The 27,049-nt window shown below is 49.3% G+C and overlaps 1 protein-coding gene across 1 annotated transcript in view; it reads left to right on the forward strand.

Moving 5' to 3' along the window:
• The first annotated feature begins 1,301 nt into the window (after positions 1 to 1,301).
• Positions 1,302 to 27,049, forward strand: part of LOC117583836 (dynein heavy chain 10, axonemal) — a 31,767-nt gene continuing 6,019 nt past the window's right edge. The window contains exons 1-37 of the mRNA XM_034272433.1: positions 1,302 to 1,530; positions 1,586 to 2,198; positions 2,231 to 2,902; positions 3,545 to 3,594; positions 4,272 to 4,395; positions 4,459 to 4,565; positions 5,634 to 5,845; positions 6,845 to 6,993; positions 7,059 to 7,687; positions 7,748 to 7,938; positions 7,993 to 8,587; positions 8,660 to 8,966; positions 9,032 to 9,415; positions 9,477 to 10,368; positions 10,431 to 10,784; positions 10,851 to 11,142; positions 11,200 to 11,358; positions 12,268 to 12,420; positions 12,837 to 13,055; positions 13,118 to 13,252; positions 14,361 to 14,782; positions 14,846 to 15,041; positions 15,996 to 16,229; positions 16,687 to 16,792; positions 17,082 to 17,202; positions 17,520 to 18,264; positions 18,319 to 18,846; positions 19,418 to 19,576; positions 19,952 to 20,062; positions 20,430 to 21,263; positions 21,362 to 21,454; positions 21,511 to 21,671; positions 21,738 to 22,062; positions 23,147 to 23,335; positions 23,403 to 24,199; positions 24,255 to 24,619; positions 24,679 to 26,984. Coding sequence (XP_034128324.1) covers positions 2,242 to 2,902; positions 3,545 to 3,594; positions 4,272 to 4,395; positions 4,459 to 4,565; positions 5,634 to 5,845; positions 6,845 to 6,993; positions 7,059 to 7,687; positions 7,748 to 7,938; positions 7,993 to 8,587; positions 8,660 to 8,966; positions 9,032 to 9,415; positions 9,477 to 10,368; positions 10,431 to 10,784; positions 10,851 to 11,142; positions 11,200 to 11,358; positions 12,268 to 12,420; positions 12,837 to 13,055; positions 13,118 to 13,252; positions 14,361 to 14,782; positions 14,846 to 15,041; positions 15,996 to 16,229; positions 16,687 to 16,792; positions 17,082 to 17,202; positions 17,520 to 18,264; positions 18,319 to 18,846; positions 19,418 to 19,576; positions 19,952 to 20,062; positions 20,430 to 21,263; positions 21,362 to 21,454; positions 21,511 to 21,671; positions 21,738 to 22,062; positions 23,147 to 23,335; positions 23,403 to 24,199; positions 24,255 to 24,619; positions 24,679 to 26,984 — 13,305 coding nt within the window. The 5' untranslated portion in view covers positions 1,302 to 1,530; positions 1,586 to 2,198; positions 2,231 to 2,241. The remainder of the gene's footprint in view (positions 1,531 to 1,585; positions 2,199 to 2,230; positions 2,903 to 3,544; positions 3,595 to 4,271; positions 4,396 to 4,458; positions 4,566 to 5,633; positions 5,846 to 6,844; positions 6,994 to 7,058; positions 7,688 to 7,747; positions 7,939 to 7,992; positions 8,588 to 8,659; positions 8,967 to 9,031; positions 9,416 to 9,476; positions 10,369 to 10,430; positions 10,785 to 10,850; positions 11,143 to 11,199; positions 11,359 to 12,267; positions 12,421 to 12,836; positions 13,056 to 13,117; positions 13,253 to 14,360; positions 14,783 to 14,845; positions 15,042 to 15,995; positions 16,230 to 16,686; positions 16,793 to 17,081; positions 17,203 to 17,519; positions 18,265 to 18,318; positions 18,847 to 19,417; positions 19,577 to 19,951; positions 20,063 to 20,429; positions 21,264 to 21,361; positions 21,455 to 21,510; positions 21,672 to 21,737; positions 22,063 to 23,146; positions 23,336 to 23,402; positions 24,200 to 24,254; positions 24,620 to 24,678; positions 26,985 to 27,049) is intronic.

Here is a 27,049-nt window from a genome sequence, read left to right on the forward strand (position 1 = left end):
CTGCCCTGCCGATCAGCCTTAGCTGTAAGCGCTGTTGTAAAGCGCCATCTGCCGGGCTCTAACCAAACCAAGGTTGCAGGCGCCATCGATCACTGAACAGCTGTTTAATGTCATCTCTAGTTTTTTTCCGATTGCCCTCTTATTTCCACGAAATTTTAATTGCCGCTTTTTTCCACAGCTTCGCCAATATTAAGTGCCGCTTCCGATGTAATTACAACAAAACCGTAAGCATGGCGACTTGCTGGCCGTGCGCGTGTGTTGGCAATCATCTTGTCTGTTGTTCTTCGCAGATTCTATGGAAGAATCTGGGCTGGTACGTACCTAACCTAACCTTTGACGCGTGCACGAGGAACACACATATTTTTCTTTTGCACTTTGCCTCGATGGAGCGGCTCAAACGAATATGCACTTTAAGTTAACTCATCAAATGCCTTTGCAGTTGTCGGTTGTTAGGCTATTTCTAATGGCAAAGTTGACTTTTGCACTTGCACTTAGCCAACAGGGCCAACGGATCCACCCACCCAGCCACTCAGTTAGTTACTCCATCCACTCACTTTGCCCTGTTCACGCTGCTGTTGCTGCCGAGTAAATATTTCTATTTATGCTTCTCCCCATATACAGTTATTGAGCCACGGACCAACCACGTTTCTGTTCCTGTGCCCTGGGCCACGGCTACTTACTATGCGGCGGCCACTTGACCCGGCGCCTGGCAACGAACGTCCCTGGCACGTTGCTAATGTGCATAGCCATTAGGTCGGAGCTGCGTGTTTTGTTTACGCAACGGCGTGTGCCCTCCAGTTTAGCAGGGTGGCAGGGGCATGCCATTCGACTGTTGCATGTTGCAAATGCAGCTGACAGGTAGTAGCTGCAAAGAGGCAACGGCAACAGCAGTGGCAAAGTGAAAGGAAAAAGGCAACTCCAACAGCAACAACAAAATTATATTAAACCAATGCATTGCGTTGCCTAACAACAACAACAAGGCAGCCGGAAAGTGAGGTTAAGATGAAGCATTTCATACACTGCAATGAAGCAGAACCACATGTGTGAGGTGAGGCATGTATGTATCTAAATGAAATATGAAATTATGGCTGTACTTATTGCAGAGCATTAAACACCTTCGAGACATGAGCGATGAAAAGACACGCGGTGTACAGGCAAACGCCCAACGACTGGCGCACTGAATATACACAGATAAATAGTAATAAATAATACATAATTATATTTATTAATTCCAATTTAAATTACAATTACAGCGCTTTTCCTACTGGGTGCATATAAGCAGCCGCTTGCTCACTTTGAGCTTAAACGCCTCAACAAAATCCAACTACCCTTTGGCCAGAGTACCACAACCAAGGCAACAGCATAAACGAGCAGTGGGGGGCAGCGGCAGTAAGCAGAGGAAGCAAAGCAGCAACAGCTACAAATATAACAGAAAGTGCGAGTACAGCCATAACTGCAATCAAAAGAACTACAGCAACCAAAAGGCGAAGACGAAGACTTACAAATCGAATTGAGAAATGCTTGAGTCAAGTAATATCAGGGAATATCTTTTTAAATGAAACCACAAAGATTTCTATATTTATAGCTACAGCAAATCACAGTGCGCCTGGATAAATTAACTGATGAAAGTCACTCAAAATATGTATCGTCGGGTATAAGTGACAAAGCGAAAGAGAGAGCAACTGGAAGCGTAGTTTCGCCGTGTGTTTGAATACCGTGGAGAGAAGAGATTGAGCAGCGAAGGACGGAAACATCTCTCTAGGTATTCCCGGACGGTATTCATATTTGGTTTTTGTGGCAGGCAGGGCTGGCAGTTGGGCATCGCAACCACAGCAGAGCCGCAACTGTTGTCCTGGGATACACAAAAGGATTTGCAGACGCCCAGGAGTAAACACACACAAACAACAAGCAGGGAGACGCCACAACGAGGAAACGAACTCCACCACGGCAACTGAAATTGATTGAAAGAACAACAAAAACGGAAAGGAAAGGTGGCAGTAAAGGTAGAACCCGACCGAGAGAGAGAGAGAGAAATCCCGTAAAATCAACTCAAACGTTTGATGTGCAGCCGCGCGGAGACATTGCCGTGCCACAGAAGGAGGAGGAGCAGCCCCAAGAAGAGCGAAACGAAGCCAAACAACCGGCAAAAGGCTGCTGCCTCAAGAGCCAACAATCAATTCAAATAAGAGAACGGAGGGACTAGGGTAGGGCTACCACCGCTGCCACCACCACCACTCGACAATGGCACATCTTCAATTCGGGTCGGAACAGCCGCCGTTGGAGACGCCGTCACCCTTCTCGGAGGGCTGGAGCCAACAAAGTCACTCCATTGGCCAGCGCTCCACGGCATATTCCGTGGGTTCCATTAGCAACGATGAGCCGCGCATCATTTGGCTCAAGACGATAATTGCCAATATGCTGGGAGTGTTTGATCCCAAGTATGTGAACGAATTGATATCCAAGAACCAGGAGGCGGTGAGTAACTTCCTGAAGATGCGCTACGAGGGCCAGAAGGATCTCCACTATGTGCTGATGTTCGTGTGGCGCACCTTCCACGACCGCCTCGTCGAGGAGGAGATCACAGTGCTCGAGGAGGTGCCCCGTCCGCCCAGGCCCTCGGTGCCCGAGAAAAAGGGCAAGGGCAAGAAGGGAAAAGGCGATGCCAAGGGTGGCAGGCAGGCCGCAGGAGCAGCCAGCAAGCAGGCACGCAAGAAGGGTGGACAGGATGTAGAGGCAGGCTTGGGCCGTCCATCAACCAGCGATCTGGAGCCGGGCATGGAGGAGGGCGGCACCTACACGGGCGGCGAGACCACCGATGCGGACATGGAGGGAGAACTCGAAGGCGAAGAGGAGGCCACTGTGGCTGGCAGTGGCAAGAGTTCGGCACGCTCCAGACAGTCACGTGAGTAGAAAGAAACACACACGGGGAGGGCCTCCATCCACCACTCCACCTCATAACAAAAAACTAATTTCTGCAGCCAGCTCTGATACGGAAAATGGTAAGAAGCCTTTTCTTTCCTTTCCTTACGTTTCCATTTTCTTTGTTTCTGTTCAAACCATTTTTTAATTTCAAAAGTTTTGCTCTCAGTTTTCTTTTGGCGATTGCATAAATTTTGTAGCCCGTCCGACAAACTTAATATCAAACGAAACGAATCTTTGGTCGCCACTCTTCACATCATAAATATTTAAGGGCCTCATTTTCGGCTTCAGTCTCAGTTTCAGTTTCAGTTTCTGTTTCTGCCTTTGCATTTCTTTTGTAACTTTTAATTTGAATCATCCTGAGTCCCATCCCTGCTGCCTGTGCCCAAAGATAAGAGCCAAAGTTTCGGGGTTTGGGTCTCCCATTCATTGCATTTAAATGGAATGAAGCGAATGGCGAATGCGAAATGCAAATTCCATTCGCTGCACTTTGTTCCATCCCATCAATCTCAATCAGCAGCTCAGTCGCTCGCTCGCTTCCTACGATTTGACACGCCTACATTCTCCCATCTATTCGCCCACTTGCACTAATGCACTCCAACGTTTTCCCACACCCTGGCAACAGGCCGCAAAAAGAAGAAGGCCACGTATGTGCCCGTCTACGTGGAGGTGAAGGTAAGCATTATGTCAACCCATCACTAATTGCAGTCTCACATTCATTCAGTTTACAAATTGAAATTGGCCTCCCATCGATTTCCCATCGTGTGGGCAGGCCCGGGCCACGCCCTAATTTCCTGTGAAAACATTGCACGTTTAGAGGTTTCTGCAGGAATGTGCTCTAAATTTGGAGACAAGTGTTGGCATGTTCTTGAATGCATTTATAGATTTTTTTTATGTTTTTAATTTGAAATTCCTATTTTTTTGGTGAGTTTAAAGAAAGGAAAATTGTGGAAAAATATATTTCATTTTAATTTAACACTTTTTTTAGTCTCAGCTCAAGTTTTAAGCATAAATACTTTTTTGTTGCTCAGAAACTAAAAAAAAGAACGTTAGTTCTGCATTTAAAATTACCACAAAACGCCTTAATTTTATTATTAAACATTTAAATAAAGTATTTCATAGTAACAATTTCAGTTTTAAGCTAAACTATTGTTATTTATGCTAATATTCGTGCCAAGTGTGCAGTACTCATCCTTAAATTTTGCATCTTAAGTAACATGCCGTTGAGTTCATTCAAGTTTGCATTCCATTTCACTCAATCATATGCCGTTTTGAGTGCATTCATGCATGCCCCTAAGTACTCCAAATACTATATGTAAATACGTACTTAGATTTTCCACACATTTCCACAGAAATTAGTGCCAGCATATGTTAAGACTCCGGTGCTGCATTGCCACTTTGGGGAAATGGATTCATCCACTTTGGATGCGAAAATAAAATACGTTTACATTTTGCGCAAGGATCGCAGGGAGATACGTAAGTCGCTGACAGACAGAGTACTAATTTTTTAAGCTTAATGTATGCCTTTTGCCGTTACAGCCTCCTTCAATGAGATAGCCAACTGCTTTGCGGAAATGCCGCTGTTCTTCCTGTTGGGCACTGTGCGGGGTTCACTCATCAATTCGCTGCGCGACGACCTCAACTTGGTAAGTGTATCTTGGCAATGCCAGGCAGTAATCGGACATTAAAAGCCGCATTAATGCTTCTTAGGCAGCATTCTTGTTGTATTCTCCGTAAAATCACTCAAATTTGCACCCGTTTTGCTCATTTCACACACCATGAAACGTTCGCCAATCAATCAGTGGGGACTTTAAGGCATTCAGCAGGCCAGGCTAGGCTCCATTGTTTCAAAGGCTCGTGGCATGTCCTCTGTCCGCTTCCTTCCTCTCATCGGTTTGTCCATTGCTCAACCGCAAAACAAAATGTTGTGACGAATTGTAATTAATTCCCAAAACAAGGCAGTCATCTATCAAAATGCCCGCTGTGCCGCAAGGATTTTTCCGCTTCACTGCACGCCAGAGGATGGATGGACGGATGGTTGGATGAATGTGGGATGCCCTGCCATGCCATGCCCCTTCGATGTGGGGCTTCCATTCACTCGATGAAGGTCTGCTCTGATGTCGGTGATGCGGGCTGGCTGTTGTTGGAGGGGCGGTGGGATCACGCCTTAAGCGGTGACCGCCAACGCAAATTGCTTCATCATAGCTTCAAAATGGGCTGCGGTTTCCATTAGGCTGGTTGCTGCCCCCTGCCCCCCTACCGCTGCCCCTGTCCCGCACGACTTGGACTTTTGCAAATTTTGTGGTCTATACAATAGATGTGGGATGGGGCCATGCGCCGCCATAATATATTAGCTCTTTGCATTGCAAAATAAATTGGAACATTTTTGTTGAAAATCAGTTTTATTTTTTTTTCGTCGCAAATCAACGCGCAGAAGAATCTATTATAGAATCTAGACAGACCGCAGGGCAGGAGTGGAGTTTCCTCTTTCCATTCTACAATTCTAAAACTGAAAAAGTGTTCCAGAGCTCCCACAATTCTCCCTATGCCCCGAAATATTCCAAAGACTCTTTTCGAGTCCTTAAAATGAAAAAGTATTTTATTATTTTAATCTATTTAAAACATTAAGATGTGATTTAAACATACATTTATGATTTCTTTTCTCACTCCCCAAATTTAATATCTTCTCCCTTCTTTCTCCCTCCATGTGGCAGGTCTACAAGAGCGCCATTCAATATCAATTTCGCGAACCGACCACAACGGACAGCCAGCAAATGGACAGTTATGAAGGCCAAGCTGCAGGAGGTGGCGGTGCTGCTGGGGATGCTGGCGAGGATGTTTCGAGCGAGGCCAAGGAATCGGGCCCGGGTCTATTGGAGCTATCCAAACCATCGGAATTTCGTTTGAAAGCGCTTAAACTACAAAAGTATTTAACTTTTAACAAAGGCAATGCCGCCATTCGCCATTCGCCATTCACCATTCGCTCCGTTGCCCGTTGGCGCAATTCGTAGGGCGGTGATGGTAGAGATGTGTGTGGATGCCTGCCTTTGGTGGCAGGCAAAGTGCTGTGCTCTGCTCTGCTGCCCCGCGCTTTATTGGTTTCGGTGCTGAGTGGAGGAACTCTCTCCATCTCCACTTCGTAGTGAAACTCTGTCTCTCCGATTGTGAATGTTGGTTTTCTTTTCCGCTTTTTTGTTTTGGTTTTTTTTTTCTGCCTTTGTTTTGCGTTTATCGCTGGTTACCATCGAAAGCGTTCCTCTTTTTTTTTTGGTTTTTTGTTATTGCTACAGGTCCTGCAGAAGAGAGAAGAACCCTTTTCGCACATAAATTACAGCGCATCCGATAAGAAATTTTTATTTTTAATCGGATTTCATGCTACCATCAGCGGTGGCGCCACCATCTCGCGCCTTTGTCGCTGTCCTTGTCGTGGTAGTCGCAGTCGTCGCAGTCGCAGTGTTGCCGCTGTTGTCTTTTGGGCCATTTTCCATTTGTTTGGCAGGCAGCATTTATGGCAGCATCCTGCGCTCATTCCCTTCCCTCATTCATCCTTGCCCTTGCATTGGCTTTGGCCTTTCATTGCGCGCAACGCGAATGCCACTTGACCGCCGCCAAAGTTAACCATTTTTGTTCCCCCCCATCTTTTTTTTTGTGTACTTTGGAGGGGGAGAGTTTTCTTTTTTTTAGGAGGCATGTAGATTAAAAAATGCCAACGCAGTCGTCGGGATGCGAGAGTTGGGTATCCAACGTCCAGCGTGCATCCTTTGTTACCCCTTTTGTTGCCGATTTGTTGCTCATTTTGTTTCTTATCGGTTGACGGAGTGAACGGGGGGCAGCCTGGTCCCGTGCCTTGCCTTTCATTACGCTTTGTGTTAATTTCGAATCCCGTTACGCGGACTCCGTTAATTGTGTTTGTTTGTTTCCCCAGGAAGAAGAAGGAGCAAGCGGCGCTGGCCAAAAAGCAGGAGAAGGCCAAAAGCCTGAAGCCGGAGGGAGACACGGAGGCCGACGATGAGGAAGAGGCAGCCGAGGGACCGGCCAAGGCAAAGGATATCATATCCTCATCGGAGGAAGAAGGTGAGTGTGTAAATCTTTGGATTTAAGCAGGAGGAGATCCCTCAATCAGATGGTGTTACACACAGCGGAGCATAAGCCCGAGAAGCTGACGATTGGCCAGCGATGGGAGAAGATGCTGACGGAGACCAAGGCCAAGGTGGAGGCGGAACATGCCGCCGAGGAGGCCACACCGCCGCGCATCACGCCCATTCAGCGGCGCATACTCAAGGAGATCGATGACTTTGAGGCGGAAATCAATTGGACCATCAATCACATTGTCTGGGCCTTCAGCATGCCCTCGTCGTACATTCTGCCCGGCCAGGAGGAGGTGGAATTCGAGGAGGCTCTCATCCGCGTGCCTGTGGACCCCAAGCGTCTGGACCTTGTGCCCACCTACACGCAGGAGCAACTCGAACAGGTTGTCCAGGGTTGGATCAAGTATTTGAACAAGACATTAAAGTCCCTGATGGATGCCAAATTGGATGAATTCACGCCCATGGCGGAGTATCGTTATTGGCACAAAATGGAGGTGGAACTCTACGGCACCATCGAACAGCTGAAGACTGCCTTTGTGCTGGCTGTGCTCGATCGCCTGCGCAGTGATCAGTCCAACATGATAGCCGAGTGGGAGAAGGTGCTGGAGACGACAGAGAATCGCTTCAAGTTGGCCAAAGAGAACTCGGATTATCTGGGCACCATTACGGATTACTTGGAGGTGGGATTACAGACACCTGCTGCTGGAAATTCTCTATTCAATTCAACGTTTTCCTTGCAGAAAGTGCGCAGCTTTGATAGCTTCAAAATGACTGTGCTGCAGATACCCAATATAATGGTGGGTTTGCGTCACATTTGGACCATGTCCAGCTACTATTGCCGTGATCCCGAGATGCAAGTTCTGCTCTGTGAAATATCAAATGTGTTTGTGCAGAAGGTCAAGAAAATCATCAACTTTGAGAACATATTCCGGTGAGTTTTTAACACTTTTAAAACCCCTTACCATATGGCTATATCTGCCCCTAGTTACTCTTCAACGTACACCCATGAGACGGCCACAAACTGTGCCAATTTGCTGCGCTGCTGGAAGCAGGCCTACAAGCTCAGCCGTCAGCATATAGAGGAATCAGGCGCCGGCTCCCGCTGGGAATTCGATCGCGTGGCGCTCTTCAGTGAAGTGAATCACATACATCGCGTGGCCGTGGACATTGCCTACATTGGCAGGGTGTTTATACAGTACGAGAATCTGTTTGGACATCGCCTCAAGGCTCTGATTGCGGACCCTTCGATTGTGGATAATCTAATGCGAAAGGTTTACCGCATGCTGGATGATCTCATGAACAGCGTCGACTATGACATGTTCAGGCCGGGCAATTGGGAGAACTGGGAGTACTCGCTGGAGCAGTTCAACAGGCGGCTGGAATCCCTAGAGCAGGAGGCCAAGGGTGTGATTGATCAGAGCATCAATTCGCTGCTCTCTTCGGAGAAGGGCCTGCAGCTGGTCACGAATGCCATGAACATCGATACACGCAAGAGCCTGCAGGAGTTTGTGGCCACCAAACATGAGAATCTTTTGCGTTATTTCGTTACAGAAATTAACACGGTGGAAAGGGTTTTTATGGTAAGTTTTTAACGCTCAAATGTTTATTTGATGTTATATTTTCATGGAAATGTTCTTCATTTTACTCGACAGAAAAATAAGAAATTCCCGCCCATGTCCAAGCACCAGCCGGCAAAGATAAGTGCCATTAGCTGGGCCCGACTGCTCGGACGTAAGCTGAAGAACTCCGTGCTGGCCTTCAAGCGCGTGGAGGATGATCCGGCACTGAAGAACAGCTTCCTGAAGCGCAGCTCCTTCAAGCAGTACTTCGAGCTGATGACCACCATGTACCAGTTCGAGAAGGTGCTCTTCGAATCGTTCGTACAGAGTGCCACGTATCTGGTGAATCACACAAATCGTTCGCACATCCTAGCCATTCGCATTTGCAACACGAGCACAAGTGGGTCTTCGATTTCGGAATTCTATTTGAAATTCCACAAATTAATCTTTCTCCTCCCTCGACAGTGGATTACATTTCCGATGCCGTGCAAACGCTAAAGACGAGACCCCGCGAAGGTGCCTCCCAAATGGTTATCGCAGCGACACAAAGTCCTTCGCATTTGCAGTCGGTTATCCATAGTGGCGTCAGCCTGAACACATCCTTCGGCTCAGTGGACTCGCTGAAAGATGGCGAGGACGAGGCCACAATGGGGGATACAGCCTCAAAGACCTTGATGTGCCGCATCAATCGCTTCACCGTGCTGACGGCCATGATCATGTGGATGGTGAGCAATACGCGACAGGCCAATCTGCAGCTGCAGAAATGTTTGCTGTACATTGCACAGTTCAAGGAGAAGAAGGCCAAGGATATCACGGCCATGGACAGGCATTGCTTGAAAATTTGTGAATGTGAGTAGAGGCAGAGGCACACAGACAGGCAGACCTCATATTTCTCTTCCTTTTTTTGCAGTAATGGAACGCTGTGAGTCGCAGCGTTTGCTGCCCATCTGGCGTGAGTTGGTGGATGACAAAGTGCTCATCGAATATGATTCGGAATTTGTTGTGAATTTAAATCGTGAGATCTTCGACACGCTTTTCGAGGGCCAGCTGTTTGAGCATTTAGGCTTTGAGCTGCCTTCGGTGCTGCGCACTGAAATCATGCGCAAGGATCTGCTGTTCAAGGACTACGAGAAGCTGAGCGAGGTGATCAATCGTTACAAGGCCATCATTGCCAATCTGTCAATGTCCGAGGTGATCTTTCTGCGTGGCCACATCTACGACACGGAGCTGTACATACAAATGGGCCTCGGGCGCTACACCTGGATCTCGTTCAACATTGGAAAGTTTTGCGAGCAAATCAACTCGCAGCTGCGCAAACTCACGTCCATTGTGTCGCAGATTAACTTTATACGATTGGACCTACGCAATCGCATTGATCTAATCAAAAACTACAATCTCTTCAATCTCGATTCGGAGACCATCGATGCCAAGAAGTCCGCTTCGGTGGCCGTGGACTTTACTCAGTCGCGCAGCGACTTGGGCCTGCAGCCCGTGCAGAGTCGCATGTTTGTCACCAGCACGGGCGCCTCCATCACCATGTACCTGGACGAGGAGGAGGACAATGAGAAGCAGAAACAGGAGCAATACTGCGGCGTGGATGTCTATCCCTGTGAGGGTTACTTTGAGCTCTTGGAGTCGTCACGCAATCGCAAGGCAGCGCAAATGAAGAAACTCTACGACTCGCTGGGTCCGGTGCTCGTCAAGTTGGAGAGCTTGGTCCTAGGCACATTCACGGGCAGATCGGACAAAATGAAAACTTACTACGAGTTCTGGGAGGAGGAGACATACAAGTGCATTGTGGAGTAAGTTATCAAACTTTTCTGCTTATTAATGTGCACTTTAAACCTTTATTTCCCCCGCACAGCATGACCTATCAGAATCTCAAATGCTACATAAATCGCCTGCTCTCGGATAGTCCCATGTTTGAGGTGAATGCCGTGCTGCTCATGTCGGAGATTGTGCTAGAACCCTCGATACAAGAGCTGCAGAATATCATAATCACTGCCTCCAAGGATTTTCTGTCGCGTTTGAAGATCTTCACGCGCTGGATGGCTGGCACCTGTCTCGCCTGTCCGCAGATTGAAACCGGCGCACAGTGGAAGTTCAATTACACTTTCTACGAGGACATTGTGCAGATCAAGTCCATAGTGGATTTGATCATAAATATTCACGATTTGGCTGGCAGAATAGCCAGCGAAGCGAAGGGATTTGTCACGCAGTAAGTGGCATACAGAATATCCTTGCAGAATGTGTTCAATGTCTCTGGGTTTTTCGTCTTTCAAAGATTCCGCAAGTACTTCAATCTGTGGGCCTACGAGAAGAGCTTCATCTGCCAGAAGTTTGTGCAGCGCCAAGTGACGCTTATTGAAATCGATGAGAAATTTACATTTTACTCGGCCATTGTCGAAACGATGGCCAGCATGCGCAAGCATCACGACGTGAAGTGTGTGCGCATAAATTTGAAGCCATTGCTGGAGAGCATCACACAGCATGCACAGGAATGGTGCACCATACTGGGCGAGGAGCTATTGCTTCATGTCAACGAGAGCATGAGGGCAATGCGAAGCGAAATCAAAGTGAGTACAGCCAGGACCAGGCCAAGGCATTGTCTTACTCACTCAGTCTCCCTGCAGACTCTCAGCATGAACCTCAACAAGACCACACGCGAGCTGGAGGACTTTAAGCTGGTCATGCAAACAATTGCCACAATTCAATCGACGACGCTGACCAACGAGCAGAAGATACACGAAATGCAGGAGACCTTCACCGTTCTCAGTGAGCATAAAATTATGGTAAGAATTGGCCATGCCCGAAAACCAGATTGAAACCGAATTTCAATTGCATATTTAGCCAGCCACTGATTGTCATTCCACCATCCACAGCCAGCCAGCTCCAATCCAATCCAATCCCTCTAATAGCTCCACATCCACTCATCCCCCCTGGTGCTTTAATGAAAGTTGCTTAAGTTTGCTAACCATGGCGCTTATTTGTGTATTCAAATGAGCAGTTTTACAGTGAAAATCCCCACCCATAAAATACCCACCATCCTGTAGTCACGGACTCTGACTGCGGACTAAGGACTGCGGACTGGCGACTGTTTCTATTTCTGTTTACATATGCATATTTGGCGCTGTGCTGGACCATTTGGAAATGGCTTTCCGTTTCTGGTGGTTACATAAATGCAGCAGCAGAGAACAGAGCGATAGAGTCCCCAGATTAGGAGCCCAACCAACCAACGAGCCATTTCCGGCTGCCAGTTGTGCTGCGCGTTTCTCTGTACTCTGTACTGTAGCCATTTTTTGGGATTCCGTTTCGTTTCGTTCATTTATTGATGGCATTTCGTTGCGGCGACGACGTCGCTTAGCTTTTGGCCAGACAAAACGGAATTAACTTGCATTTTATATAAATTAATGAATGAATGCGCACACACACACACACACACATACACACACTGCAGTGCCACCACAGACGCAGACACATTGAATGGCAGCGCAATCCGCTGTAAAGGCCAAATGAAAATTTATGCGCTGGCGGCCCTGAAAGCTATGCTATAGTTTTTTTTCTCCACTTTCCTTTTGGGGTTTCTGCGGCGGGTGGATGGTGAATTAGTGAATTTCGTGGGCACTTTTCATGATTATTATTTGCACTCAGCTATAATTGCAGGACACTGCTTAATGTTCATGTGCGTTTTCCACTTGCAGTTCCCCTACGAGGACATGCTGATGGCCCACCACCTGGAGAAGCGCTGGAAGCGACTGTTCCTCTCGGCCCTGTATCGCTCGGAGAAGCTGCAACCAATTAAACAAAAGTTCGCCGATATGACTTCCGTTGAAATTGACGTTTTCTGCGATGATGTAAGTTACTGCTGTGAGGCGGAAAAGGAAGTCCTTTGGGGTGCTTGCAAATGGGATTAGAAGCGGTGGCGGTTGCCGACTAGCTGCTGCTGCTGTCGACTTTGCATTTCCGCTATTTGGTTCCGTTTCTTTCTTTCTCTTTTCTGTTTTGTTTCCTTGCCCCCTGCCCTGCCCTGCCCTGCTCTGCCCTATTATTATTTCCTTTCAATGGCATTTTAATTGGATTTTTCCGCGCGCTCAACCATTATTGTCAATTGTTGGCGGCAGCGGCAGCGGCGGACGTCAGCGCTAAAATGAATTAACTTGAAGTGTTTATCATTTGAATTGAGGCGCAAGCAAAGCCCAAGGATAGTCTCCCAACATTTATCCTTTGTAGGTTTTGTGCTGCAGCTAACCTGCGTTTCCCCCATTGACAGCTGGACGAGTTCATCAAGGACTGGGACGAGAATGGCCCGGGCTCAGTGGGTGGCGAGCTGGAGCGCGGCGTGCGTCTAATGGATCCCTATGGCCAGAAGATAAATGAGCGCGAGCTACGACGCCAGGAGCTGGCCAATGCGGAGCGGCTCTTCGACATGCCCATGGTGGATTATCATGAATTTGGACGCGTGCAAACGGAGTACGAGGGACTGCAGCAGGTTGGAGACATAAAGGAGTTCCCTCTCTGGAATTTCTCATCATCCATTCTCTTCCCTTTTAGATCTACAAACTGTACAGATCGCAAAAGGGCGCACGCGAGATCTGGGGCAAGACGCTGTGGGCCGACTTGGATCCCAATGTGCTGACCGAGGGCGTTGAGAGCTATCTGAAAGAATTCCGGAAATTGCCCAAGCCGGTAAGCAACTGCGGGTGCTGGCCCCTGAGGCCTGATGGGCGGATGGGCGGGTAAAACTTTGCCAATTAAACAAAGTTTTTGGCCTGCTTGGATTCTCATAAAATTACAGACGCCTCCAGAACAACAAAAATACTTTTGAACTGTGAACTGAGCTCCTCCCACTTCGCTCTCACCTGCTCTTGTTCTGTCTCCGAATGAAGAGCTGCTGCTGGGTACCAACCTCTTCGAGCAGCTTCACTGCAGCAGCTCTGGTCACCTGCAACGCCCCGCCTCGCAGCGACACAATTTTGCACCTAAACTGATTATGACAAATTGATTTATTTACTTCACTAACAAGTTTTTGAGGAATTTCAGCTGTCCCAGCCCCGCTGCACCTCTCAAAAAAGTTTTGTGTGCAGCCGGAAAAGTTTGTTGCTCGCCGTGTCTCCTGCTCCACTGGGGGCTTCGGTGGGGAGAAATCGCTTGCGAAGTAGATTAGTATGGCAAATATTTCATTAGTCTGTTGGGATTAATATAAATAGCCAGGCAGGGCCAGGCGACCAGCTCGTGTGCACAAATTTGAATATAATCATTGGACATGCACATATTTTAATGCACAGTTTTATCGCGCATAATTCGGGCAGAACTGCCAANACAACACACCACGGACCTAAAAAATACAGGCAGGCAAAAAAAAAAATCCTTTTTTTTATTATTAAGAAAAAAAATACTAGCCGGCCCCCGGGGGGGGGGGGGGGGGGGGGGTCTAGTGGTTCTGTGCTGTGTCCTGTGTCCTTTTCCACGACTTGTTGACAGTCCCAGTGCGCGAGCTGCCATTGGATTTATGTCCTCGCCATGGCCAGTGCTATGAATTTTGCATGTGCAAACAAACAGACAGCAACTGTGTGCAAACAGACTGCGCTTTTGGGCTAACAACAGCAGCAGCAGCAGCAGCAACAAGCACTAGCTCCATGGGGGGAGAAACCAAAAACCACTGGGCCACAGGACGCGCGTTCGTCATAATTCAATGCGGAGCATACCACAGGCGTGGCAGCCACCACCACACTATTGTTTCAACTGATTTGGCATTGCAGCTAACTAACCATGGCCCTCCCCTTCCTTTCTATAGATACGCCAGCAGCCGGTGGGCACGCAACTGGAGCTGCACATGAAGCAGTTCAAGGGCACTGTGCCACTGATGGTCAGCCTCAAACATGAGGCACTGCGCGAGCGCCATTGGCTGCAGCTGATGGAGAAGACGGGCCAGTACTTTGACATGTCGCCGGCGCGCTTCACGCTGGAGAATATGTTCACCATGCAGCTGCACAAGTACCAGGAAATCGCGGAGCAAATCCTCACCAATGCCATCAAGGAGCTGCAAATTGAGCGCGGGGTGCGTGCCGTCGAGGAGACCTGGGCCGTGATGGCTTTCAAGGTACTCCGGCACTACAAGGGCCTGGAAGATCGTGGCTGGGTGCTGGGACCAGTGGATGAGATCAGTCAAATGCTGGAGGACAATGGCATGAATCTACAGTCCATGGGTGCGAGTCAGTGAGTCACAGAAAAACTTACAACGAAATGTACACAAAGTTGAAACACATTTCTATGCCCTAGATTCATTGGGCCATTCTTGGAGACGGTTAACAAGTGGGAACGCACTTTAGCCATGGTCTCGGAGATCATCGACGAGTGGCTGGTGGTGCAGCGCAAGTGGCTGTATCTCGAGGGCATATTCATTGGCGGCGACATACGCACACAGCTGCCGGAGGAGGCCAAGAAATTTGATGATATTGACAAGGCCTATCGAAGGGTAAGAGGAGTCCTGTCCTTCTCGTGTGTGTGTGTGTGTGTGTGTGTGTTTACTTGTTCTGGTTATTTGCTTATTGGTTTATTTGGCAGAGTCTCTGTGTGCCGGGGCATACTTAGTATCTGCTACAATTTATTTGAGTTGATTTAATGTGTGCCGACAATATGGCGACTCCTTACTTAACGGTAAACATAATACGCATGCAAACGACTACACAGAAGCACACACCCATACAGGGCGAGAGAGCAGAGCAGAGTAGAGTCCTTGTGTCTACACATGCCAAAGCACTTTCACCTACCCACTCACTGGTGCCGACAACTGCTTCATTTGCCACTGCCTACAGACCCTACATTTTCTAGCTACTAGCTACTCCCAATACCAATGCCAATAGCCATGAAATAAGCTTGTGTGTGAGCCATATATGTACATATGTATGTGTGCTGGTTGGTTGGTTCTGTGTTTGTGTTTGTGTTTGTGTTTGGCGCTTAACTTCACTTAACCTTGCCCGCCGCCACTTGTTCTCCCTCCTATCGGTTTGCTTTACGTTTCATTTGTAACATTTGCCGCCATATTTGATGGCATTTGCGAAATGATTTATTATTTTGATTTGCACTCGACATATTCGTGTTCGGTTTTATGCACTCACCAAACAGATACACTCTAAAGAATGCGGCTAGATTGGGAGCACATTAACCGCAGTTGTTAAGGCAAGAAATTATCACATAAAAGCATTAAAATGTACACAGTTTGAGCGCACTTTTAATGCAGTTTTTATGGCAAGAAAGTAGCATTTTATAGAGCATTTTGTAGCCTGCTCTTCCCTGCTTACTTCCTGCTTTTCGCTCGTAATATGTTTGATTGTATTTCGGTTATTCGCTCGTTGCCCGACTCATTGCCTTTCACAATAATTTAGTGTCGCTGCTGCTCTCCTTTTGACTTCCACTCTTCCCATTGCAGATCATGGTCGATTGTGCCAAGAATCCGTTAGTGGTGCCATTCTGCACAATACCCGGACGCTTAGTGGATATACAAGGTTTGGGCATTGGCTTGGAAAAATGTCAGAAGTCGTTGAACGAATATTTGGACTCGAAGCGTCGCATTTTTCCGCGCTTCTATTTCATATCCACCGATGAGCTGCTCTCCATTTTGGGCAGCAGTGAGCCATCTGCAGTGCAGAACCACATCATTAAGGTGAGGAGAATACACAGGAATGGGGGGCAGGGTCTCTCTGCTATGAAGTGTGGGGGTTTGGCTTTCTGGATGTCTGGTGACAACAACAGATTTGCCAAACTGCCAGTGACATTATTTTTATGTACGACTGGGCGTGTGAGGGCATGTGCCCAGAGTCTTGCCATAAAAGTTAATGTCACTGTTTATTCGTTCTGGCCAATGTCCATGGCGGAAATTACGCCAATTTCTGCAACACATGCACATGGCAACGAGAACCCAGAGTCGAGTCGAGTCGAGTGTTGCGCAGTACCCCAGAAAAATCACCCACTTCCAGCCAGACGACGTCCCCTTGAGCCGCGGTAAATTTTTATGAATTTATTTGGCTTATAAATAAAAAGTATTTTTTTGTTTGCTTCTTTATGCTCTGCATTGATTTTGTAATTTTCATTCTTTGCCCTTCCCCCCCTCCCCCCCTCAGATGTACGACAATATCAAGTCACTGCGGCTGGTCAAGGAGGGCAGCCTGACGCTGGTCACCGCCATGATATCCAGCGAGGGCGAGGTCATGGAGTTTCGTCATGTTGGTAGGTTACCAAACCCGTACAGCTCTACGCACTGATTGCCAATTTTAAAATTGAACTTTTTTATGGCATTATTGTCTGGCAGCAGCGACTGGCCAATTTCTTTTAATTAATTTGAAGGCATTCCCACAGTCCCACAGTCCGCACAGTTGGCATCAGCATGGGTTCGGAGATGATTGCTTCTCTGTTCTCTGCTGTTCTGTGAAAATTTTATCGATGTTGTATACACACTTATTGATATTGGCAACTGGGCTTTTATTTATGCGGTTATTGTTTTTTGTTCTCTCAACAGCCCGAGCCCAGGGTCGTGTCGAATACTGGATGAACGATGTGCTGGATGAAATGCGTCGCTCGAATCGCTTCATAAGCAAGACGGCCATCTACGACTTTGGCACAGATCTGGAAATTGCAAGGTAAGTGAGCGGGAGAGAGCGAGGCATAAAACATATTTTATGCCTGCCTGCTACGCATCCTTCCTCTTGCGGAAACCATAAGTGAGACAAAAAGACAGCGAGACAGTAAGCGACTTCAGCAGCCAGTTCCTTTTATGGCCCAGGGATTTACTTCCACTTCCACTTTCACTTCCCCCCTCCTGGACTGTATAATTTTGTCATTTGGCGCGATTTATTATTTTGTTTAAGCCGCGGACTGTCCGTGTCTGAGCATATTTATTGGCCAATTGTATTAAATTGACAGTCATTGGGGCCACACTCTCTTCGATTTTCTATAGACCCGATTGGCTTATGAACTACCAGGGCATGGTGGGCCTGGCCGCCAGTCAAGTCTGGTGGACCGCCGAGGTGGAGGAGGCCTTCGATCAGGCGCAGAATCATGGCAATATGCGTGCCATGAAGGATTTCCTCAGCAAAAACAATCACCAAATCGAGGAACTTGTCCTCAAAGTGCGCTCCAATCTCTCGCGCAACGATCGCTTGAAGTTCAAGGCTCAGTGCACGGTGGATGTGCATGCCAGGGACATCATCGACAGCTTTGTGCGCGATAATGTGCTGGATGCCAGCGAGTTCAGTTGGGAGAGTCAGCTGCGCTTCTATTGGGTCAAGTTCTACGACAACTTGCACGTCTTCCAGTGCTCCGGCAGCTTCGACTACGGCTACGAGTACATGGGTCTCAATGGACGTCTGGTGATCACCCCGCTGACAGATCGCATTTACCTGACCATCACCCAGGCGCTGCTCATGAATTTGGGCGGTGCACCTGCGGGTCCAGCGGGCACGGGCAAAACGGAGACTGTCAAGGACCTCGCCAAGGCCATGGGTTTGCTCTGTGTGGTCACAAATTGCGGCGAGGGCATGGACTATCGCGCTGTGGGCACCATACTCTCGGGTCTGGTCCAATGCGGCGCCTGGGGCTGCTTCGATGAGTTCAACAGGATAGACATCTCCGTGCTCAGTGTCATATCCACGCAGCTGCAGACCATAAGGAATGGTTTGATACGCAAATTGGAACGTTTTGTGGTAAGTAGAGCACAGACTTAACTCCACACTGATTAACCTTTGACTCTCCTGCAGTTTGAAGGCGTGGAGATCAAACTCGATCCCAAGTGTGGCGTTTTTGTCACCATGAATCCGGGCTACGCGGGCCGCACAGAGCTGCCCGAGTCCGTGAAGGCGCTCTTCCGTCCGGTGACGTGCATCAAGCCGGACTTGGAGCTCATTTGCTTGATCTCGCTCTTCTCCGATGGCTTTCTCACCGCCAAAGTGCTGGCCAAGAAGATGACCGTGCTGTATGCTCTGGCGCAGGAGCAGCTCTCGAAGCAGTGCCACTACGACTGGGGTCTGCGCTCCCTCAACTCTGTGCTGCGTATGGCTGGTGTGATGAAGCGCCAGTCGGAGGATCTGCCAGAGGCTGTGGTGCTGATGCGTGTGCTGCGTGACATGAACTATCCAAAGTTCATATTTGAGGATGTGCCGCTGTTTCTGGGACTCATCAAGGACCTGTTCCCCGGCATTGACTGTCCGCGCGTTGGCTATCCAGACTTCAATTCCGCCGTGCGTCATGTTCTAGTCAACGATGGCTACATTCTGCTGCCCGATCAGGTGCGTTCTTGGTTTTCTGCCCTGTCATTACAGTGTTGACAGTAAACACAAAACTGGAGACTGGAGAGACTGCATGCTGGAGGATGGTCCTTTCCGTTTCCTCGTACATGACAGTGTCCTTGTCGGTGTGTGTGTGTCCTGCTGCCTGCCTGCCTGGCACTTTGACACTTTGTAAATTGCGACATGTCGCATAATCGCAAATGAAGGAAATGTTACAAAGCATTTTGCAGGACAGAGCAAGGGCCAGACGAAAGCCCACATCCAATTTCAACTTTGCTACAGCTCTCCAGCGCTCTCCTCTGCGCTGCTTCCTTTTCTTGCTGCTTCTGCTGCTGGCTGACAATTTTCACTAATACAATTTTCCATTTCTGCCCATACTCTCAACTCTATACCGAACTCCTACTATGGGTTTTTGTGCCGCTTGCATCAAACAAAATGTTGCCCTGTGCCGGATATGGACAACTGCCTGGACACTGGGATGTCGTGATGCCTGGTACCTGTGTGTCCCACCCCCGGCAACATCATTTATGACAACTAAATCCCAACAACGGCCACGCCTTTGGCTCCGCAGGAGGACAAAGTGGTGCAAATGTACGAGACCATGATGACCCGGCACTCGACCATGATTGTGGGCCCAACAGGTGGCGGCAAAACTGTCGTCATAAATGCTCTGGTCAAAGCGCAAGCCCACATGGGCCTGCCCACCAAGTGCATTGTGCTTAACCCGAAGGTAAGTGTGGGGACACTCACACAAATTGCACGACGGAAGGGTCCTGCTGTTGCTGCTGCTGCTTGGTTCTTGCTTTCTTTTTTTTTTTTTTGGGTTCGTTTTCTTGTCTGCTTTTATGACCATCCGGGGGGTATGGTTTCCTGTGCACATTCCCTTTTGTTTTACTTGCTTTTCTTTTGTGTTCATTCTGCACTTAAGTGCTTGTGAAATTGTTCAATTGAATGTGATATAATTAGTTGGATTGGGACTGCACTTATGCAGGGAGATATCTGCCTTGGGTAGCACTCTTTGGGCTGCAAATAAATCAAATTTGTATCTTATTCTTGCTTAAGTTTATCCCCTTTAATACATATTTTTTCTTGCTCCCCCACACAGGCCTGTTCGGTTATTGAATTATACGGATATTTGGATATGGAAACGAGAGATTGGATTGATGGATTGTTCTCAAATATATTCCGTGAAATGAATAAGCCCATCGAGCGTGAGGTATGTATGCGAGAAGGGAGTCACACAGACATCGTCGTTCCCACAACGCATCGCACAACGCTCAATGTCAGTGCAGATTGCAGGCTGATGCTGAGGCTGAGAGCTTGAGGTTAGATGGCACTCGATGCGCATCATTCATGCGGAAATCGCGTTCATACAGTAATAAGCCGCGATTGCATAACCGCCGCCAGTCCGGGGTCTGCTATCTGCAGAGTAATCTGTCGCTTGGCAAATGGAAATGGGAACGACACCCACTGACAGGCATTGTATAACACACTTTGGCAAATGCAACACCCAACAGCAACCAGCCACCATTCTCCATTCTCCATCCTCCAACTAATATCCAACTTGCAAACCTTTCAAACAGGAGCGACGCTATGCCTGCTTCGATGGCGATGTCGATGCACTGTGGATCGAGAACATGAACTCCGTGATGGATGACAACAAGCTGCTGACACTGGCGAACGGCGAGCGCATTCGTCTCGAGAACTACTGTGCGCTGCTCTTCGAGGTGGGCAACCTGTCGTATGCCTCACCAGCCACAGTGTCCCGCGCGGGCATGGTCTATGTGGATCCCAAGAATCTGCGCTACAACCCATACTGGCAGCGTTGGGTGCTCACCCGCCCGGAGCCGCAGCGGGAGCTGCTCAACGATTTCTTCGAGAAGATCATAGTCCAGGCCATAGCTTTCATTCTGGAGGGCATCGATGGCACCACTCAAGGCAATCCCCTGAAGCTGGTCATACTGCAAACGGACCTAAATATGGTCACACAATTCTGCAACATTTACGATGCCCTGCTGCCCGTTTACGGGCCGTCGGACAACAAGAACTACGATGAGCCCGTGCTGCAGGTGTACAACGTGGACACCTTGGAGTGCTGCTTCCTGCAGGGCGTCTATGGCTCCATGGGCGCCTGTCTGCTGGAGAGGCATCAAATCGTGTTTGACGAGTTCATGAAGCGCATTTCAGGCTTCCCCCTGTTCCAGGACACGCCGGAAAATCCGGCCAGCGGCGGACAGTTCCCGCAGAGCAAGCCAACACTCTATGATTACTTCTGGGACATGCACGAGAACTGCTGGAAGGCATGGGAGTGGATTGTGCGCCCCTACACACACGACGCGACGGTGAAGTTTAGCGAGATTCTGGTGCCCACAGTGGATAACACGCGCACCAATCGCCTGCTGGCACTCATGAGTGAGGTAGGAGCTGTGGCTTTGACTCTCTCGCTTTCCGCTCTCTCAGCTTAATAATGTTTGTTTGTATCTCTCTCTCTCTCTCTCTATCTCTTTTGCGACAGATCAAACGTCCTGTGCTGCTTGTCGGCGAGGCTGGCACATCAAAGACGGCCACCATCATGCAATATTTGCGCAATCTCAATTCGAATGTCAACGTAATTGGAAAATCTCTCATCAAATGCCACGCTAACCCTCCTCCATCTCCTTTCAGATCATACTCAATATTAATTTCTCATCGAGAACCTCATCGCTGGATGTGCAGCGCACATTGGAGGCGGCTGTCGAGAAACGCACCAAGGACACATATGGCCCACCGATGGGCAAGAAAATTGCCTGCTTTATTGATGACATGAACATGCCGCAGGTGGATGAGTGAGTAAAGAAATACTTTCAGCCTTCCCTTCCGCCTCTCATTTTTCCCTTTTTCCTGCCTCCCAGTTATGGCACCCAGCAGCCTATTGCCTTGCTGAAGCTGTTCTTCGAGCGCGGCGGCATGTATGACCGCGACAAGGATCTCAATTGGAAGAAATTTAAGGATATGACATTCTATGCGGCCATGGGCACAGCTGGCGGTGGCCGCAACGAGGTCGATCCACGCTTCATCAGCATGTTCTCCACCTACAACATTGTCTTTCCCAACGATGAGTCGCTCGTGCAGATTTACTCTTCCATTTTCAAGGGACATTTGCAGTTCATCAAGTTCCCCGAACGCTTCATGACAATTGCCGACATAATTGTTGTCATGACACTCAAGTTATTCAAGGTAAGAGAGAGAGAGAGAGAGAGACACCTTGACGGCCATTCAATTTGATATTCTATGCAGAATTCCTTTAAAGCCTCTCTCTGCACAAATTTCTATGAAATTCGATTTACATATGCAAATAACGACAATTTTTCATAATCTGCTTTGCTGCTAGAAGCCCATTCCCCATTCCCCATCACTCTCCACTCTTGTGCTATACAATGGAAATGGAAATTATTCAATGGTCTGTAATGCACTGCGACGAGCCATGAGGCGGCGGCATGGCATCATCCAGTCCTCTCCATCGTTCTCTACTTGCTCTCTCAATCTCCCAGTTGCTCCATTGGTTTTTCGAGTGCACCTCAGGACCGTGGCTGGTCTATGGCTGCCTAGTTGACTGTGTCCCTCAGTCCCTCCATGTGCCTGCGCTATCTCTTTGATTATGTTCAAGTATTGAACTGTAGCTGGCTCTTTTTTGGGGGCAGCATTAGTTTATGGTCCTTTTAACAATTGTTGACACTAAAATATTATCGCATTTCATTGCGTGCAGATATAAATGCATTTTGTCGCCACAATTGCCACAAGAAGCAAGCACAAAAAATATATATATGGAAAAATAAAATGATTTACTCACACCTTCAGACCAAACCCCAAGCCCCAAGCCCCAGCCCAGTGCTTCCTGCCAGTCCTTGCTCGCAGTTCCTCCTCCTAGTTCGTATGTCTTCTTTACACACTCGACGTTGCCCTCGCCGGGCATTATTAATGCGCCACGAAATGGAGTGAAATGAATTATTTGAATAGAATTGCCGTTACTCAGAGGCAGTGGTGGAGGTCCTGCTGCTCCCGCTGCTGCTCCTCTGACTGCAACTCGATAATGGCTGTAAATTCAGCAACTTGGCAATGTAGCCCGAAGGCGTGTTGGAAGACCCATTTTGCATGCATATTGCTGCTCGAGATAAAATTGATTTGTGTAGCTGCAGCTCCCTCCAGCCTCCTAGCTGCTCCTCGTTTTCCTGCTCCATTGTGTGTGCAGTGGCCTGCTGCTGTTGCTTAATGCTAATTGCTGCCTTTGGGCGCCTTCCTCTCTCGCTCTACCCACACACAGCTGGTAATTGTGGATCTGCCGCCAACGCCCTCGAAGTTCCATTACATATTCAATCTGAAGGATTTGTCGCGCATCTTTGCCGGCCTGCTGCTGATCGAGCCGACGTGCTTCAAGAACTTGCGAGAATTTATTCGGGTCTGGCGCAATGAGTTTACGCGCATAATTTGCGATCGTTTGATTGCGGATGCGGTAAGTGCATGAATAAATATATAAGACATTACCGAATGACTCAAGTACATACCTCTCCCATTCTTAGGACATCAATGGTGTACGCCGCAATCTGGCCCTCGAAGTTGGGGAACGTTTTCCGCCCGAGTTTGAGGAGCAAAATGGTTGGATTGATGTCAACACCGCGGAGGCGGAGGCCCAAGCGCGACTGCTGTACGAGGCCTATGCCGATGATGCTGCTGCCCTGGCCGAGGAGGAGGGCGAGGAGGAGCAGGAGGTGGAAGAGGGGCCGCAGGTGATAATGTCACTCAAGGATTATGTGCTGCGCGATCCCATACTCTTTGGCGATTTCCGAAACTTCACCAACGAAGCGGAGGCGCGTTTGTACGAGGATCTGCTGGACTATGACTCCGTGTGGTCGCTGTTCATCGAGATCCTCGAGGAGTACTGCGATCGCAAGCAAAAGATGACCCTGGTGCTGTTTGAGGATTGTGTGGAGCATCTGACCCGCGTGCATCGCACGCTGCGCATGAATCGCGGCCATGTGCTGCTCATTGGCGTTGGTGGCTGTGGCAAGAAGTGCATCACCCGTCTGGCCGCCTTTGCAGCGGAGTGTGAGGTCTTTGAGATTACCATTTCACGTGGCTACAATGAGGCGGCCTTTCGGGAGGATCTCAAGGTGCTCTACACACTGGCGGGTGTCAAGCGCAAGAAGGTTGTCTTCCTGTTCACGGCAGCCCAAGTGGCGGAGGAGGGCTTCCTCGAGCTGATCAACAATATACTGACCGTGGGCCAGGTGCCAGCGCTGTTTGCCGACGAGGACAAGGACACAATTGTCAACCAAGTGCGCAAGTTCGCGGAGGAAGAGGGACTCTCGGCATCCAAGTGAGTGGCAGACAGACATAGCATTTCCACTTACTCACTTCGCTCCTCTCTGTAGGGACTCCGTTTGGTCCTACTTCCTGCGCACCTGTGCGGAAAACCTTCACGTTGTGCTGTGCATGTCGCCGGCAGGTGAGGCGCTGCGCAATCGTTGCCGCAATTTCCCCGGACTGATTGGCAGCACCTACATTGATTGGGTGTTCCCCTGGCCCAAGCAGGCGCTCTACGCGGTGGCGCGACTCTTTCTCACGGAACACGCCATGATACCAGCGGCCCACAGGGACAATATCATTGAGCATGTGGTGCATGTGCACACCACCATACAGGAGTACTCGAAGGACTATCAGACGAAGCTGCGACGCAATAACTTTGTGACGCCCAAGCACTATTTGGATTACATCAACACCTACCTGGGGCTGTTGGGTAAGCGCTGGATAAGCACTTCGAAGCAGTCTTTAATCCCAATCCCCAACTCTTTGCAGAGGAAAAACATTTATTCATCACGCAGCAACGTCAACGCCTGGGCGAGGGCATCAAGAAGATTGAAGAGGCCTCGCTGCAGATCGATGAGCTGCGCATCATTGTCACGGAGCAAAAGAAGAACGTGGCTGTTGCCGCGGAGGAGTGCGAGTCCATGCTGGTCACCATTGAGGCCTCCACAGTTAAGGCCAACACCAAGAAGGCCGAAGCCTCAGAGAAGTCTGTGGAGGTGGAGATCAAGGGCAAACAGATTGCCGTGGAGAAAGACGAAGCTGAAGAGATCCTGGCCGATGCCATGCCTGCTCTGGAGGAGGCCAGACGTGCGCTCTCGGAGCTGGAGAAAGCGCAAATCACGGAGATTCGTTCATTTGCCACACCGCCAGCTGCCGTGCAGGTGGTGTGCGAGTGTGTGGCCATACTCAAGGGCATCAAGGAGATTAGCTGGAAGTCGGCCAAGGGCATGATGAGCGACGTGAACTTCCTCAAGGGTCTGATGGAAATGGACTGCGAGGCGCTCACCCAGAAGCAAATCACCGCCTGCCGCAATCACATGAAGACACAGAACCTGGATGACATGGGCAAGATATCGATAGCTGGCGCGGGTCTCCTCAAGTTCGTGAAGGCAGTGATCGGCTTCTTTGAGGTTTATCGCGAGGTGAAGCCCAAGAAGGAGCGCGTTGACTTCCTCGTGGAGGAGCAGGAGGTGCAGATTAAGCTTCTGAATCATCTGAATGCAGAGATCACCAAGCTGGAGGATAAGTTGGCAGCGCTCAACGAGAACTATGCCATATCCATGAAGCAAATGAAGGCTTTGACCGAGATGATGCAGCAGGCAGAGCGGCGATTGATCGCCTCCGATAAGCTCATCAGCGGCTTGTCCTCGGAACTGATACGTTGGAGTGCAGAAATGGCCAGCTTGGGGCAGCAGCTGATTGACAGTGTGGGCGTGTGCCTCATTAGCTCCTCTTTCCTGGCCTACACGGGCGCATTTACCTGGGAATTCCGCAAGGCAATGGTCTTCGATGACTGGCTGGAGCACATCAGCTCCCTGGGCATACCCGTCATTCACCCCTTCAAGATCGACGCTTACCTCAGCACAGACGTGGAGGTGGCACAGTGGACCAGCGAGGGACTGCCGCCCGATGAGTTGTCCGTGCAGAATGGCATCCTCACGATGCGCGCCTCACGCTTCCCGCTCTGCATCGATCCGCAGCTGCAAGCTCTCCAGTGGATCCGCAAGAAGGAGTTCCGCAACAATCTCAAGGTGCTGTCCTTCAGTGACTTTGATTTCCTCAAGCAGTTGGAAATGGCCATCATGTATGGCCTGCCCGTGCTCTTCGAGGATGTGGATGATTACATAGATCCCGTGATCGATGACATTCTGCAAAAGAACATTCGCGTGCAAGCGGGCCGCAAGTTTGTGATGCTCGGCGACAAGGAGGTGGACTGGGATCCCGGTTTCAGACTCTACTTGACCACAAAGTTCTCCAATCCCAAGTTTGACCCCGCGGTTTATGCCAAGGCGTTGGTCATCAATTACACGGTGACGCAGACAGGCCTGGAGGATCAGCTACTCAGCGTCGTTGTGGGCACAGAGCGGCCTGACTTGGAGCAACAGCGAGAGTCGCTCATCGAGCAGACCAGCGAGAACAAGCAGCTGCTGAAGCAACTGGAGGACTCGCTGCTGCGTGAACTCGCTACTTCGACGGGCAACATGCTGGACAATGTGGAGCTGGTGGAGACGCTGGAGAACACCAAGAGCAAGGCGGGTCTGGTGATGGAGCAGCTGAAACTGGCTGCCGAAACAGCCGCAGACATTGAGATCCTGCGCAATGGCTATCGACCGACATCCAAGCGTGGAGCTGTGCTCTTCTTTGCACTCGCGGACATGGCCACCGTGAACAGCATGTACCAGTACGCGCTGGCCGCTTATCTCGATGTTTTTGTCTACTCCCTGCGCAAGGCCGTACCCGATACGGTGCTGAGCAAGCGACTGAATAACATCATCAAAACATTGACCGAGAATGTCTACTCCTATGGCTGCACGGGCATTTTCGAGCGACACAAGCTGCTCTTCTCCTTCCAAATCGCCACCAAGCTGGCCCAACGGGAGGGAATTCTGCTGCAGTCCGAGCTGGATTTCTTCATCAAGGGCAACATTGCGCTGACCAAGAGCGAGCGCAGCAATCCCTGCAAGTGGCTGCCCGAAAAGAGCTGGGAGGATCTGCTCAAGCTAGCCTTTGATTTCCCCGATCCATTTGGCTCGCTGCCGGATCACTTTGGACGCTACCTCAACGAATGGAAGGAGGTAAGTTCGTGCCTTAAATGCCACAAAAATTGCACTTTGCTTACAGCTAAATGCTGGTGCATGTT

This window comes from Drosophila guanche, unplaced genomic scaffold (genome assembly GCF_900245975.1).
Source record: "Drosophila guanche unplaced genomic scaffold, DGUA_6, whole genome shotgun sequence".
NCBI classification, from domain to species: Eukaryota; Metazoa; Arthropoda; class Insecta; order Diptera; family Drosophilidae; genus Drosophila; species Drosophila guanche.